Consider the following 16,736-nt stretch of genomic DNA (forward strand, 5'->3'; position numbering starts at 1 on the left):
ATTTCTTTTTAAATGGAAGTCGAGCCGTCGTTACGTTTTCCTTTAGATGGTTCTATGCAAATCATATTTACTGGATACTACAATGGCTTTGGTGTTGAAGTTAGATCTGTTGATGAGATGAACTTGCTGTACAATATGGGATGTTTTGGCAAAGGCACTTCCTCTCGATCTAAGCCAAGGGAATCACAGAATGTTCCTGCTGTGATGAGAAAAAGACAGTTCCTTAAAAGAATGTGTTGGTGCAAAAAGTATGGTGACTCTAAAAAATCTTTAAAGTCTGATACATTTCTTAAAGATGTAAATAAACTAGCTGCTAAAATATTAAGTGATGGTGAAAAACAGTTAAAGAAAGATGTAATAGACCTGGTTTCCAGTGAAGAAAGCGGAGAAGAAGATGACAATTGTGATATGTTTAGCTTGGAAAATTACAACAAAGAGGATTTAGTTGTAATAATACCTAATAGTGATTCAGAAGATGATGATTATTTTGCAAATCTTAAACCGAAGTGTTGTGTTAATAAAATAAAAATCCAAGAGAAGCTTATGTTATCAAAACAAGAGAGTTTTTTCTTACTGTACGGACTTGGTTGTTTGCAAATTTTAAATAACTATGATAATGTTTTGAATATAGAACAGTGCTGGAAACTGTTTCAAGAGGATGATAAATATTTTTTAGAGAAATATGTTGTTTATCATTACTTTAGATCTAAAGGCTATGTTGTAAAGCCCGGTATCAAGTTTGGGGGCGATTTTTGTAAGTTTATAAATGATTTATTTACATAATGCCAATCTACTAATCTTGATCCTAATATAAATGATCTTGAAATATGGTTTCATGAGACACCAGAGTTTTCCCATGATCATGGTAACAAGAATTTCTCCCTATAGTATCTTAGAGGCATGGCACAAAAGTCATTACCATTTTATCTTATCCAGGTTTTGAATAACTTAACTAGAGACTGGGTATAACTTTTTAAAGATTCTGGCATTTCAATGCCAATGGTTGGATTAAAAGCATATTTTTTTTGTTTTATAGTATTATATAAGGAAGGCCCAAGTGTAAATCATGCTGATTTCATTGTTCTAATAAAATATGCTGGTGAGGAATATGACTGGATTTCAATATTTGGACACCTTAGGGTAGCATCAACTACAGTAAAGGTAAGATCTTTAAAATAGGGCCCAGAAAATAATCTTTGTATTTTATTATGTATGTTGATGATCCATGCTATTCTGTTGTGTAGACTTTTACGCAGAGTCTGCCTATATTCTTGTTAAGACTTGTTTGTAATATATATATATGTATATATATAGCCATATTGGAGGAGTATGGGAATGAAAATTGACATGAGGATTTGTACACAAATACTTGAACTTTTATATATATTTTTATAGATATATATCTTATATATAAAATTCTCATGTCAATTTTCATTCCCATACTCCTCCAAAACAGCTAGACCGATTTCTATGAAATTTTGTAAGCATATTGAGTAGGTCTGAGAATCGGCCAACATCTATTTTTAATCCCACGCAGATGGAGACGTGGGCGATAGCTAGCATATATATATATATGTGTAAACTTTTATTTTTTATTTATTGTCCCCAATTAAAATTATCTTATTATATCTTGGTAATATTTTTCAGGAAATATTAATTGTAGAAGTAATTCAACCTAACAAAGAAGAACTACAGCTGCCAAAAGACTTAAAAGAATATAGTGTAAGAGAAGTATTATTGTCAAGAAACAATCCAGTTGCTATAAATGATGAAATTGAATAATTTTGTATTTGTTTGATTTAAATTACACTTAAACATTATTAGGTCTTTCAAACAAAATTCATACATTCTACTGTACAATACTAAGATTTATTTTTTACACCTATTTCAAAGTTTTTTCTCTTTAAATTCTTTTCATTGCTTTCTTGACTCCAGTTCTTCTGTATTCACTTCTTTGATTTAAATATTCTTCAGTACATAACTTTCTAAAGTCTTCATTGTTGTACCAGCTGGCTAAACAAGACTTCATAACTGAATTTTCATCTCTACACTTAACTACCATTAGTAATGATGATTCTTTGCAACACCGATTAAAATCTGCAACTTCCATTAAACATTTTTCTGTTTTGGCTTTTTCTCTCATAAGTTTCGGTATTAACACTTCTGTTTCTACCTTTCTCAATGACCTGTCTTCAGGATCGCCTGTAAAGCACTACAAAATAACTATTTGCCATATAAACAATAAGATCCTAAATGAAAAATCGAAAGCATGTAAGTTACCTAATCCGTGGGGCCCCGCAGAATACTTGTCGGGTAAAACAGTCTTTGTTGATACCATAGCTTAAATCGAAATTATCTTCAATATATGAAAGTTATCTCATTCATATAAAATTGAAAAATCCGAATGCTTTCAACTTTGATTTCATTAAATCAGGTGTCAGTGTCATTTTTCCGATCGGTCAATTGACAAAATAAATGACAAGTCCTTAAAATAAGATTTCGTTTAGGAGTTTTGGAATGTTGTAAAAGTTCTGCTACTTGATGTGGCCAATTGGCTATACAGTTGCTTTATACTTAATGCATTTATGAAAAATTAAAAAAAAAATCTATTATAATTAAAAGGGATTCAAGTCTTAAAGTTAAAAAGTATTTTGTTCTTGCTGTTTTGTCACGTGAGAATTATAGCGATTATAATCATTTTTACATCAAAGTCAAAAGTAGTGTAGAAGCAAATTTATTGATTCTTATTATTTATTAGTTTTTAAACATTTTTTTAGTTAAAAAATATTTAATTAAAATCTTTTTTATTTAAATTGTAACACAATTCATGAGCTTGCATTTTCAACGTAGCTGTCAGAATCACTTTTATATGTCATCTATTCCGCATTCTGTAAGATCTTTTGTATCTTTTTAGAAGTTCGTGAATAGTTTATTATATTAGTGTAGTTCAGTTTTCCATTTTGGAAGTAAATTGTACGTTAAATATTATATGCTATTGGTTTTTGAAGTATAACAGGTTTAATCTTGCGTACTCTCTTGATTAATATCTTGTGATATTTTCTGCTTATTTGGAATTAGAAATTTCGAAGAGACAATGGATCGTCTTCTTCGTCTTGGCGGAGGCATGACGGGGCTATCCCAAGCGCCACCTCCTACCGACGCACCTGCAGTTGATACGGCTGAACAAGTTTATATTTCTTCGTTGGCGCTATTGAAAATGTTAAAACATGGCCGGGCTGGAGTACCAATGGAGGTCATGGGTCTCATGTTAGGTACGGTTAAATTATACTTTTGTATTAAGCAAATGATAAATCTATGTATTATTCTATTGTATTCCAAAAAAGATTGATGCAAAATACCGGTTGAATCAAATTAATCATCATGGTTATTACTTTACATTTAGAGATAATATGATCCAAATTTCGTGAGCTCATGTTTTCACTAAAATTTTGAAATGAACCAATCATCTGTCAACAATACAAATGTAACTTGTTTGACTTGAATTTTAGGCAATAATATATGTGATTGTTATTTCCAGGTGAGTTTGTGGATGACTACACAGTACGTGTGATTGATGTGTTTGCGATGCCTCAGACAGGAACAGGTGTGTCTGTTGAGGCGGTAGATCCCGTTTTCCAAGCTAAAATGTTAGATATGTTGAAGCAAACTGGCCGTCCTGAAATGGTTGTTGGATGGTAAGTGATTTTCTTGAGGCTGTAATACAAACATTGCAATGAATAACTTTCTATCCTTATAACAACTGATCTCAAAACAGTCTGTTTATCTTGTTCTTCTATAAAACAATCACATTTTTCACACCAAAACTTGTATATAAAATACTTGTTTCACAATTTTAGTTACTATACTCTTCCAAAATGGCTTGACCGATTTTAATGTAATTTCATATGTATATTTAGTAGGTCTAAGAACCTGCTACTATCTATTTTTTAAGCCACTGCTAGTTTCTTATAATATTCAAAAATATGAAAAATCATGCCGATACATTAAAAATTTTACAGGTACCATTCACATCCAGGCTTTGGTTGCTGGTTGTCGGGAGTAGATATAAACACTCAGCAGTCATTTGAGGCTCTATCAGAGCGTGCAGTTGCAGTTGTTGTAGACCCCATACAATCCGTGAAGGGTAAAGTGGTCATTGATGCATTCCGTCTTATCAACCCCAACATGATGGTTCTCGGTCAAGAGCCGAGACAGACCACATCAAACTTGGGACATCTCCAGAAGCCATCCGTGCAAGCTCTCATACACGGTCTTAATCGCCATTACTACTCTATTAGTATAAATTACAGAAAAAATGAGCTTGAACAAAAAATGTTGTTAAATTTACACAAAAAGTCATGGATGGACGGTCTTACCCTGCTAGACTACAAAGAACATTGTTCCGTTAATGAGACAACAGTTTCGGAAATGCTAGAGTTAGCTAAGAACTACAACAAGGCTCTAGAAGATGAAGAAAAGATGACACCAGAACAGCTCGCCATCAAAAATGTTGGTAAACAGGACCCTAAGAGGCATTTAGAAGAGAAAGTTGATGTGCTCATGTCAAACAACATTGTGCAGAATCTGGGAGCAATGCTCGATACTATGGTGTTCAAATGATTATTGTCAAATATCGTTTTTAATTGTAAAGTGCTAAGTTGATAATAAAAGTAAAATAAAGGAGTACAGTCTCACAGTAATTTTTATCTAGATTACTTCATTTGTCAAATGTACATTAATTACCATCATTAATTCTCTATTTTACAGATTATGAAATAAAACAAATACCTTTTTTTGTATAAATATTTTATTTATTTTTTTGTTTACAAGAAAAGTCGTCGTGGTGCTATTTGACTGCATATTTTATTTAATCTTTTCTTAATTATTGGGTGGTCCATATTACCAAAATCTGTATCAAACATTGGCTCAAGCTGCTTCTGTGAGTTTACTATATCTTGAACAATTCTCTTCATCTTTTTGAATGCGATATCGGGATTGTCCATTGATATCTATAGATTAAAAAAAAAAACAAAAGACAAACAGTCAGCTAAGTTTTGAATTGAAGAGGTAAATGGATACATCATGAAAAAGTTGGAATTTTATATTTTTAATAAAATAAATCCAATTATATGAGTTTCTAACTTCAAATTTTAAAAAATTTAGTAGCTTTTAATTACAAAAACTCCTATTAAAAATGATATCAAACAACAAATATGGACAATAGCACCAAAGAAACCACACTGAATAATTTTATAAACACTTATTTGACAAAATAAAGAAAGATCAACACGTTCAGTGCTATCGCAAAAATCGTAATGGCATGGAATGTGTTAAACAGCCGCTACAGACAAAGAAAGGAAAAGCTTACAGTGTTCCAAAACAATCCTGGTATTTTCCTATGAATATCTTCATAGTCGTCTCTTATGTTCGTAGTGTAAGATTCCGATGGTATCTAAAGTCAAATTTAAACCTTTAAATAACTCTTTGAAATATTAGTTTTATAGCTGAAATAATGATGTTTACCTTGTGATGTTCTATTTGCTTTATCAAGTAGTCCAATTCATCTTTATTTTCATGACCAATTGTTGATTGGGCTGTAAAAATAATGGGAAGCTTCATTTTCGAACATTCTAGATTATTTAATAAACATTTGTTTGAATTATTTAAACTTTTGAAAAATGCGCTACCAAAATATCTTTTATCCATTTTTTAAACGTGAAAAAATAAAAAAAATACAGACGAATTTATACTTTTTGAAGTCGGCTAAAAACAAGAAAAAAACTAACACGGTTCCAAAGCTATTTCACTAGCTTGCAGAAGACCCGCATCGACTAGGAATGCGAGCCATATGTCAGAGTCATGGGCATCCAACTCTGGATGTAAATACGAACAAATCTTCGTGCTTATCGATCGGCCCGATTTTGCATATTCCGCTGCTGCAGAAGAATATTTATTATGAAAAAAAATAAGAAAAATATACGGTTTAAAACTAAAGTGCTAAAGCAAAATATATAACAGCAGGATTAAAGTAAAAATTAGTTCATAATTGGACCATTACGGTCTATGCCTCGTCAATACGCGAAATACCGTACAAAAGGCATAGATGCGATAATGAAGCTATTTCAGTGGGCCTAGCACGCATATTTGCGACATCATCAATGTATAGTGATCGTCAATTATGTCAAAATTAGTATTTGATTTTTGGGGTACTTTTAGTTCGACAAACCGCCATGCTACACAAATTGTCGATGATGATACGATGGCGACTGTCACAAATATTCGTGCTAGGCCCACTGAATATGAATATGTATATTTAGATAGTAACACTATCTATTGAAAATACTGGTCTACGAATGATTTACTACAAATAAAAAAAAATTACGATCGATATCAGGTTGGGGATCGACCATAAGTCCAGACGCATCTGGCACATGGTCGTCCAAGTCATCGATGTCTTGCGACGTGAATGTAACAGACTTCGAAGATTTTGTGCTACCGTACACCACCGGTACGCATCCTATAAATGCAATTTGTATTTAATAATAATTGTTTTTACTAATTTGTTTAAGTTACTATATATTTTAGCTATACATAAAATCCTTTCTCAAGCGATTTTATTTACAAGTTTGAAAGTTCCCATATTATTTCAATGTACGCCCTCTATAGCTTTAACTTTATTTTGCCCCTTCTATTTTTAATATAATAGATTACCTTTCCAAGTTGATGACGTGTACTTTGTAAAATCCACACTTTTATTAATATTCGACTGCTTATCGCCTTTTTGTGTTGTTCCTCGATGGTCCGACCTTTAATAAAAATTACGTTTGTAAATAATAAAAAAACTAAAATAATTGTGTGTACTTATTTAAGGTATCTGGCCACCTTATATGGAATTCGAAGATTAAAATTAAAGTATACTACACTTATTCTAAACTTCACTTAATAATCTTAATTGGGATTTCATGTCTGCTTAAAGTACCTTTTAGAATTCTTGTCCTGAAAGGAGATCTGTCCGTCTACCTCACTGACGTACTCTCCGGTACCTTGCGACTTGTACAATGAATACATGCTGGCGCCACCTGCCTCGTTATTGGTTTCAGATTTCTTGCCATAGCCTCTAAAAGATGATGAGCTCTGTAATAACAAAATGTCATGTAAAATTTATTGGCGTTTATGTTATTAAAGTGAAAAATTCAACCTTGTACTTCCCATCTTTATAAGGTAGTTGGACTTCTTCCTTTTTGCTTAGTGGTGACCAAAAGTAAGACAACAACTCAATCTATGCTCGTAACCCAGAGGTATAGGTAGAGAGATTTCCATTTTACGCGCTCTTGGTACATTTCTTGCATCTTCTACATTTATACATCCACGCATACATGCTTATTGGTTTTTAATAAACACTGGTTAGTATTTGAGATGAAGGACTTTGATTAATTAATTTAATTCAGGATACCGAATATTACAGGATATTTAAAGTCATTCCATTAGTTAACAATGGATGGGTTCAAGCACTCGTGGTTATATTACTAGGAGACAGTTCAGTAGTCACCACAAGCTGTCATTTGAGCGTAATATATGACCAACTTAAAGATAACGTAGTCAAATAAGAGTAAAAGCGGAGACTAGTTCGCACGGAATATTGAGTTATGTGATACCTAACTACCCGAATGAACTTTTGAAAGGTTTTTTTTAGTAAATCAACCTTTGATAGTATTAAAAAAAATATGATTGGTTGTGTTGAGTTGAATTTAAATAAATCGGCCATGTAGGATAGGACAGGAAAGAGGTAACCTTTCAATTACTATATTAGACAAAACAAAGCTATATACCAACTCTATGTCAAGTCGTCTCTTAACTTGAAATGTACATGAAAGTTTAACAATTTACGTAAAACATACCAATGTCATTGTGCCGAATTTATTTGCACTCTTGTGCCCTTTTTCTTCTCCACGTTTGGTATCACTGTCCATCTTGAGCGAGCATTCTGATGCATATAAAAATTCACTGTGGTCTTTTCCATCCGGCAATGCCTGTAAAACGACGTAGAAGTCACAATCATGAAAATAATTGTTGTTTAAGTAACAAAGTTTTTAGTTAAAAATAAATTACTAAAAGGATTTCATTAAGAATTCCAGTAATTATGATCCGTCCAGATAACAATATTTGTAGTGTTGATATTTCTTGTGGCAGCATCATGGATAGTTTATTCACGTTGACTTCGTTATGGGCTCTGTCAAATGGAATTACGTATTCATCAGATACACGCCAATTTATATATCTTGCGGCGTCAAAAATTTAAGGGTTAATAAATGAATTACTACAGAAAAGCAAAATGCATTGCACAAGTATACTGTGATTGTATGGTCTTTCAACTATGGAAATAAAACCAAGGGTAAAAAGGCATTAGTTTACAGCATCATGGGCGTCGCCAATCGCCAAAAAATTGGACCATATGTTGGAAAGTTTTTCTTTACCAAATATATAGAATGTTTACTACTAGCCCACTTTGTTATCTTCGGCTAGCCCCTAATAATTTTGCAATGAATATTGTATTTTAAAATTAAATGTGTATACTCCTTTCTCTCATGTTGCTTGTGAAACACGTCAGATTTATCTGAACACGATGCTAAAATTAAGTATGGCCGTCGACCTCGAAGTTTCAACATTAAAGCACCAATCAAATCCATTGTCGTAAGACGCACTTTTCCTTTATTTATGTAAGCTTCTTCTCGACCTAAAATTAAAAAAAAATAGTGCTAGTACGTAAAACTTTTTAATCAGCGCTTCTGTATTTATCTTTAGTAATTGTTTACACAAAAATTCTCAATCCATTTTAATTTATAATAATATAATAAACACACACTTTGTTATGTACGATGCCAGCATTTCCAGCATATTTTTGAATTTTTTTTATTATAATATAAAAATCCCTACATTTGCGACTCTCCATAGGCTAAATATTTCCACGCTATTACTTAGGGGTAAATAATTAAAAAAAAATTCTCTGCGAGAATGGGATAAACACTTCAATGTTGCCAGTACTGCAAACAAGAAAGTTGCCATGGTAACGATAATTGTTAGTTAATGGCAAAGGCCTTTGATTGAAAAGTTTTACGCGGTGTGTAAGCAATAATATAAATTTTTCCGTGTAACAAAATTAGCAATAAAAAGATATTAGGAAGGTGTTCGATCTTGCAATAATAGTGCGATAAAACCTACAGCGGGTGGGTGGTTTTAATAATAAAAATATAAAAAAAATTACATCCATTGGGAGACGTAATATTTGTATTCGGTACAGATACACTGTATTTCGTCACATTCAAGGACGTACTATATATTTTGTAATTTCGCAGTTTAATGTAGGCAAGCCGACTCAATTTTTATTTTCACGTACAAGCGGGTAGTTAGAAATCCCTCACCGCAGCGGTCGCGCGCCGGGCCTGCGGGGGAGGCAGTTAGTCGGCAGCTTATAGTTAGCATCGGGAAACAAAGAAAGTTGGACGAAAAACTAAAACATCGGACGTGTGTTTTTCATAGCATACAGTGTCGCTTAAGTTTATGGTTCCGCCTTCGGTTCGACGTAGTCGCGAATATTGCACGTATTCGGTAAAAGGTGCATCGTTCGCATCTGTGGGACAGCGTCGCTAGTGCCTTTAGACTATATGACAGTGACTTGACTGGATTGACACGAACAGAGTGACCACGCAATGCAGGCGGTGAACGAGGCATCGAGTTGGTAAGTGCCACTTCATATATTTACAATAAGTAGTTGCAACATAGTCTAAGGATGGTTGTTCCGCGGAACCCGAATTTTCTTTGTAGAAAACAATTAGATAAACTGGTTTAATTAACGCAGCACATTTCTAATCCCAATAGGATTAAATAAAGATAGAATTATTATTATTATTCATATTTCGCGCAGCTTATTACGTCCCGAACGTGACGGGCCTCCATTGACGTCAAATTATTCCCGCCGAAAATGTCTACTATTGTGCGGTCAAAGTGACATTTGCAAATATTCCCTCTAAATTGGGATTAACTCTTTGTATTCTGTTCTTATTAAATTCTTCGGTTATTTGCATTGAAGTTATTAATACTATGAAAGCGTAAATTATGTGTTTTTGAATAAGACAAATTTCTAATAACACAGATTCATAGAGAAAAGGAAAATAGAGAAAATTAAGATAATAAACATATAAACGTTACTTAGCCCATATGATTCTCCATCTTTTTCGCTGTATGTCAGGAAGTCTCCAGCAATAATCATATCATCGAACTTTTTCCTTGTCACAATTATGTAATGGTCGGAAAAGTGATGTGTAGCTGTCGTGTGTTGTCTTCCTATTTCTATGTTAGAGCTGCATTCTTTAGCGAGACGTCGTGCTAGAGTACCTGGGATAAAATAATCGATTAATGAAATTAATGGACGCAAAAACTTAGCGCCCTGTTAAAGATTACTTTTTGTGTAAAATTTATTTGATGAAGGTTTTCTTTATGAATTTAAATTTAAAAAAAATTTCAAAGACGCATATTATCAAAAAAAGTAAGGTATACGCAAAAGACAAAGAATTTCATCGTTAATCTGACTGTGTCTGTTTGGTATCTCTCTCTCTCTCCAGTCGTATGACGTCCACTGTTGTGCATAGACCTCCCCAAAGATCACCATTGGTATAGTTCGATTAAATAGGTTCATTTGTTTTGTGATAATTTATGCTAAGCTTGTTGGGGATCGCTAGTATACCTTTGCCAACAGCATCGTAGCCCACAATGACGACCAGAGGAACATCCGTGGTGTCAGCCGGAGGCGTAAAAGGCGACACTTTCGCTTTAGATAGCTGCTCGATATATAACAACCGTAGTAAACGACGAGACGCGAATATTCTCACGTCAGTCATCATTTGCATTTTAGAATATTGCTATAAATTATTAATATATTATTCAATAACTTTGCAAACATTTAGTTGACAATAAATTTTAATTCAGTTCTAGTAAATATATGTTAACCAACCCGCACTTGGCCAGCGTGGTTGACTATGGCCTAATCACCCTTAAATTAGGGTAGGCTCCGAATCCCTCGGTGGGGACGTATAGTGAGCTGATGATGAAATATATGTTAGTAAATGTTACCTGCTTAACAGGGTCGATGGCTTCACCATCGAGATTGATGAGAAGTGGGAATGTTATGTATATGACGTCCTTGTAACCAGGAGTCGAGCACACGGGGTTAGAGCGCAGGTCAAGTATGGTTAGGCGGCGCATTTGCCGGAGGTAAACCGCCAACTCCAGGAGAACACCGAGTCTATAATTTTTTAATGATTTCAATTATGGCCAGACTTCACCCTAAAATTAACTTCATAATAGTCGTGTTTCCGCTGCATTAATATGGGGATGTCAAGGAGAGCCATCTTGGTTTTAGTGGGTCAAGTGTCACGTAACACTGATTTTCCTTTAGAGTGCATGGCATCTTTTAATGATTTGCCCCCCGATACTAAGAAAAGATTCAGCACAGTCGAATATTGAATTCGAATCGAGGACAAATGAAGAGTGGAAACAATGTAAATGGAACAATTACCATGGTTTTATTTACCTGTTATTCCGCGCGTACAATTCATGCAATCTGTTCGTTGGAAAAACAATTAGATTAATTAAAGTTTTAACATTTGTTTTAATTAAAAAGTAATTTTGATTAATTTTATAATGTTTAGTGATGTGAAATGGGTATCTTTTTAACGTATTTTGTAAAATTGTATACTGTATTTGAACACATTTATTTTAATATATATTAAGCTACGTAGTATAGTAGTACTGAAAGCCATCACCTTCGTAAATTCCCCAAAAGAAAATTGATTTGATCTAATTTAAGTAAAAGCACTCTTCGTAAATCATTTAGAGTGCCTATCGTGGGGCTTTTGCCGCGTATATTTTTTTACCGAAAAATCTTTAATTTGATAACCTCAACATATTTTAAATACGTATAACACATTTTTCTATAATCAAGTACCATTCTATGCTGTGATACATGACTGGTCTTTAAATGATTATTTATAACCTAAAAATACAGAAACCTGGTACATCCCGAAAACATCTTCATGCATATCAGATTGTTTTCGCTTATATTCAAATATTTAAGATCTAAAAGTGTCCATAGACCCGTGTTTTGGCTGAACTCAAAACTCGATATATTATTGTAAGACAGATCCAACCACAACAATCTGAGGTGGTTCAGATTTTCAAGTCTCTGTATGTGGTTAAAGGATAGGTCGAGATGACGTAAATATCTGGAATAAAACATTTAAGATTTAAGTTAATTGATATTGTTTTTGATCCGAGTCACGTTTGACTTTGATCTCTGATTGTAATTTTGTCTTACGGGCTCCAGTATTTTTTAGCTCAATCGATTATAGTAAAATCAAAAATATTAAATCAAAATGTGCAATAATTTCACAGCTATTACACACAGTGGAACGTATGGCACTTTGTGACGTGCACGGACGATTGCGAACGCTAGCGGAAATTGGCAACGAGTTACTGTAGAAAATTTAGCCATTTTGTAAAGGAAATCGACATATCTTCTATATTCGTATTGCATATACTCTTACCGCGAGCTTCTGAGACCAAAATTTCTGTATAAAACATATCGTCCACCCTTTCTTTGGTCTTTGACAAAACTGGAATAACGTGTTTTAAACGGCGATTTTCGTCTCGGAAACACGCGGTTAAGAATTTATTATTGACATTACAAAAGATGTTCAAAGTGCTAGACATTGTTCAGTAAAATCAGTACTAGAACAGTAAACCCTCAGTTTCAATTTCTGTACTAATGTTACTTAAATCATACCTTAAATTTTCAAATCCACTGATACGTTTTATGTTATTATGCGACAAGTCCAAGACAGTGATCGACCAAAATTCACTCAAATCTCTTATTCTTATTATAGAATTATATTTATAATGTACTTCAGTTAAAAACCATTGCGCTGTAAATAAAATTAACGTTTGACTTATAAGTTTCTTTTAGGCTCTGATACTATCCTCATCTGTTTCCTTTAATTTCAAACTCACAAGATATGAACACTGCAGCTGAATCTTGTCTATATTTAGCGAAATGCGGGCACACAATCGTAACTACTTAAAGTAAACTTACGAGTTTCATAGTTAAGAACAGTATTCAGTCTGTTGAAAGATACGGAGAGATACTGCAGATATGGCAAGTAAGATAAAACAGAGAGATCCGTTAAGAAGTTTGACGACAGATCGAGGTATACCAAAAACTTATATTGTTTGAGTATATCGATGTTAGTTAGAGTCTGAAACAAAATACACGTGTTTCGTTATTGGTTTCTTTGTCTACTCTTTGATCATATACAAAGACTAACAAGCTTGTTAAAGTGATTAAAACTTTGTCATAGTTAGTAAGTTTTTTGTTTTATATTTATCAATCCTTTTTTACGTTTGCACGCATTTTTTTACATATACAGTTAACAATGCTGTAATTTGCTCTAGATTATCTTTAGATTTTTATACGATACTAGCTGTCGCACGCGACTCCGTCCGCGCGGGATGAAAAATAGATGTTGGCCGATTCTCAGACCTACTCAATATGTTCACAAAATTTCATGAGAATCGGTCAAGCCGTTTCGGAGGAGTATGGGAACGAAAATTGTGACACGAGAATTTTATTATACGATATTTCATTTTTCTGTACTGCGTAACGCATGCGGCATATTTATGTTGAATCAGATCATATGTTATTGTGTCTTTAACGAAGTATACCTTTGATGAAAGATCAAGTTTTATGAATACATAGTCCCCCAATAATGGTATTCGCTTTAAATAGCTGAGGCATGCCCCCACTAATTCGTGCGTCAGTACGCCTCCGGGGACTTCAGGCACGTCCTCAGGTTTCTTTACACGCACCACGGGTGAATAGACGTCTGAATATAATTCGGAGAACGGATAAAAACATCCCCATAATTGGTCTTCATTCATCAAATTCGTTACGTGTGGAAAGAACTGAAATTACAAGATGAGATGATCTTATTTTTGCTACGTACTTTTTTTCATTTTAGTGTACACCCTTGGTTTTTAAATATTGATTTCTATATTTAAACTAAGAGAAATAAAAAAAGCAGCAAAACATGACTTCTACGAAATTATTTTTAAACGTCTTTTAATTTACTAAATTTTCATATATATTTAAAGGTGTTCAGTCAAGTATTGAACAAAATTGCTACACAATGTAAAGTTTGAAAGAACGAAGTTTACCTGCTCTTGGAGCATATCTTCTACTTGTTTAGTCTGAGGAGGAACTGATGCTTGTGAAGGTGTTCTATTTCCAAACATAAGATCATTGCGAACTTTGATACTTTCCTCTGAAAACAAATTTTAGATCGTTGATATGCGACGTCAATTGCACATTAAGTTTGTTAATAATTTGAGAATGTTTGTAACAGTTGTTCTACTCCTTATCAACGATGTATCCATTGATATAGATTGCATAAGTGTTTAATAATATCACTAAAAGGCTTCATATTACTGTCAATTTCCACTGTCTACTTCCGAAATTCCAAAGTTACAAGACTAACCGTTGTTTTCTGATACCAAAATCTCTGTATAAAACATATCGTCATCCCTGTCATTATCTTTGACGAAACAGAGATAACAATATGTTTTAAACGATGATTTTCCATTTGGAAACTCACGGTAATCAGTGCACGTCTAGCCACTAAAGGCCAATATACAGCAGATTTCATTTACAAACACATAAAACTTTAACCAAATAAATAAAGTTACCAATTTACCGGATAAGGTATTATCTTGTTGCCTCAAATAATTAATTCGACAGATATCTGAAGCCGTGCGTATGATTTCTGAACCAGAAAAGGTCTTTTTTATATTAGCGAAGTCGAATAGCGTAAGTTTTTCTGCGCTTGAAAATATTTCAGGTACTCTTGTTTCTTCGCTTTGAGACCTTGACGTTTTATATTCTTCTTCTTCTATAGATTTCGTCTCCATTTTAGTGTTTATATCTGATTTAAGAGAATTCGTATTATTTATAGCAGAAAATTATATTGGATAATATGTCAATTTGATATTAAATTTGACAGACCGTTGTCATTCAAACATCTGTTTTTTTTATTATCAACAACAAAGGTTTTATTTACATTTTAATGTGGTTCAAACTTATTCAGAACACGCTCTACATACGAGCGGGAAATAATCCGCAGCTATAAATCCATATTTTTTTAAGTTATTAATTTAATCAGAAGAAGATTTATCTTGACATCATACATTAAAATTCGATACCACGATCCTCCATTAGGCGCCGTCCTGACAACTCTGTGGCTTCTTCAGCATACATCTTCGCATATATGGCCTTTAACACAGCATGATTGACTTAATATAACGAATATAAATAATCTAGAATACAGTATAAACAAAATTAAATAAATATACAAGAGTTATAAAATAAGTGGAAAGATTATTTAATTTACATAATGTACTTTATCTAAAGGTAAATAAGCTGAATTCAAAATGAAAAGGATGGGTAACGGTATTTATTTACTTTCAATTGTCAAGCTTCTGTTGACTCTTCCTGTAATAAATTGCGTCGCAATATTTTTGGATAGTCTGTTGTCGGTTGCAGTTGTGAAATGTTTTATCTCTGCACATTTTCATTTTTTTTACGATTAATGACGAGAGAACTAATTATTTTCAATCTTTCCATTTCTCTTTATTTCTCTACAACCCTATGTTAAAGTTAAATTCTGTTACTTTGTGATCTTGCCTGAGAATTGGGAATTCGATTGCTTTATTTGATGTCTAATACAAAGTGCGAGGTTTATTTACTCTGAGAGGTTGAATACTCGACGTTTTGATATTACCTTATAATGTCGAGAGTATTTGCTGTCTGATCCTTTGATATTTATTTATCTGAAGGACATTCAAAGAATTATGTGTTATTCTTGGTAATCATTTTTAATTTTTTTTTTAGATTTTTTTCTATTATATTTTTTGGGTATTGTATAGAATCATGTTGGAATCCGTTTATTAGTATTGTGTGTACGCGACTTAGTCCGCGCAAATTTAAAACGTCATCCGAGGATAGTGTAGCATCCATATACTGATTTTTTTTCAATCAAATTTTCTTTTTATTATTAGGATAATTAAAACTGAGAGACTGTTATACTCCTAAAACATTCTAGAAATAAATGTGAATAAAAAATACTTACCGAAATACTTCTATTGTTATCTCTGTTTATTTCAAAGAGAATAAAAAGGATAAATATTACTTATTATTACGTGGGTATACCCACGTAATACCGCCTTGTATATTTTTTTAAATTCATAGCTCTATTTCAGATTCTTTAGATTGTTAAATATTTCAATATAAATTAATGTTTTATGAAAACTTTTAAATCTTTTCGTTTTTCTTATTTTCTTTTGCGTTAAAAATGAAGTTGTATTCAATACTGTCAATTTATCGAATAGAAATCGTTGCTGGAGATTTTCAATCTATTTCACAACGAAAAATGATATAAAATATTTCTGTATTTCATACAATAAAAGCAAGCGGTACACATTTGACCTACTTTCAATAATAGTAACCGAAATTGTTGAAACGTTTGAATGTTTCAGCACTTTTTTAATGACAAGGAATGTGTTTAGTAAAGATACGAAGGAGCTCTTTTGTTTTGTTAAAATGCGTATCGTAAAGAGAATTTCTAAATTCATTG

General features: G+C 32.9%; 5 protein-coding genes across 9 annotated transcripts in view; 3 read left to right on the forward strand and 2 right to left on the reverse strand.

The window, feature by feature from the left end:
• The first annotated feature begins 46 nt into the window (after nt 1-46).
• Tsen2 (tRNA splicing endonuclease subunit 2) lies at nt 47-1,785 on the forward strand. The gene is given in 3 exon segments (NM_001312442.1): nt 47-754; nt 1,037-1,161; nt 1,648-1,785. Coding segments are annotated over 3 exon segments (960 nt in total). The 5' UTR covers nt 47-54; the 3' UTR covers nt 1,783-1,785.
• A 65-nt stretch (nt 1,786-1,850) lies between these two features.
• Cmc1 (protein) lies at nt 1,851-2,440 on the reverse strand. Its single transcript, XM_013324581.1, has 2 exons — nt 2,281-2,440; nt 1,851-2,202 (listed from the first exon to the last, which is right to left on the reverse strand). Exons 1-2 carry the CDS (start codon nt 2,336-2,338, stop codon nt 1,904-1,906), a joined length of 357 nt encoding a protein of 118 aa, XP_013180035.1. The 5' UTR covers nt 2,339-2,440; the 3' UTR covers nt 1,851-1,903.
• Nucleotides 2,441-2,814: 374 nt separating this feature from the next.
• Nucleotides 2,815-4,640, forward strand: Rpn11 (regulatory particle non-ATPase 11). Of its 2 annotated transcripts, none has more exons than XM_013324419.1 (4): nt 2,815-2,890; nt 3,079-3,272; nt 3,539-3,695; nt 4,020-4,640. In XM_013324419.1, exons 2-4 carry the CDS (start codon nt 3,095-3,097, stop codon nt 4,618-4,620), a joined length of 936 nt encoding a protein of 311 aa, XP_013179873.1. In that variant the 5' UTR covers nt 2,815-2,890; nt 3,079-3,094; the 3' UTR covers nt 4,621-4,640.
• Nucleotides 4,641-4,790: 150 nt separating this feature from the next.
• LOC106126657 (uncharacterized) lies at nt 4,791-15,094 on the reverse strand. 4 transcript variants are annotated; one of them, XM_013324408.1, is made up of 20 exons: nt 14,802-15,094; nt 14,266-14,372; nt 13,774-14,013; nt 13,145-13,307; nt 12,839-12,977; nt 12,066-12,278; nt 11,588-11,617; nt 11,128-11,299; nt 10,742-10,916; nt 10,207-10,392; nt 8,575-8,734; nt 8,110-8,230; nt 7,899-8,030; nt 6,980-7,134; nt 6,712-6,806; nt 6,383-6,517; nt 5,787-5,936; nt 5,524-5,594; nt 5,369-5,452; nt 4,791-5,009 (listed from the first exon to the last, which is right to left on the reverse strand). In XM_013324408.1, exons 1-20 carry the CDS (start codon nt 15,013-15,015, stop codon nt 4,824-4,826), a joined length of 2,928 nt encoding a protein of 975 aa, XP_013179862.1. In that variant the 5' UTR covers nt 15,016-15,094; the 3' UTR covers nt 4,791-4,823. The 4 variants fall into 4 exon arrangements, with proteins under 4 accessions (XP_013179862.1, XP_013179863.1, XP_013179864.1 ...); XM_013324409.1 differs by lacking the exon at nt 6,383-6,517; XM_013324410.1 differs by lacking the exon at nt 5,787-5,936.
• The window catches only part of LOC106126658 (cytochrome b5 reductase 4), a 140,454-nt gene continuing 132,862 nt past the window's right edge, over nt 9,145-16,736 (forward strand). The window contains exon 1 of the mRNA XM_013324414.1: nt 9,145-9,736. The gene's annotated coding sequence lies outside the window, so the exon portion shown is untranslated. The remainder of the gene's footprint in view (nt 9,737-16,736) is intronic.

This window comes from Papilio xuthus, unplaced genomic scaffold, assembly GCF_000836235.2.
Source record: "Papilio xuthus unplaced genomic scaffold, Pxut_1.1 DF824992.1, whole genome shotgun sequence".
Lineage (NCBI taxonomy): Eukaryota > Metazoa > Arthropoda > Insecta > Lepidoptera > Papilionidae > Papilio > Papilio xuthus.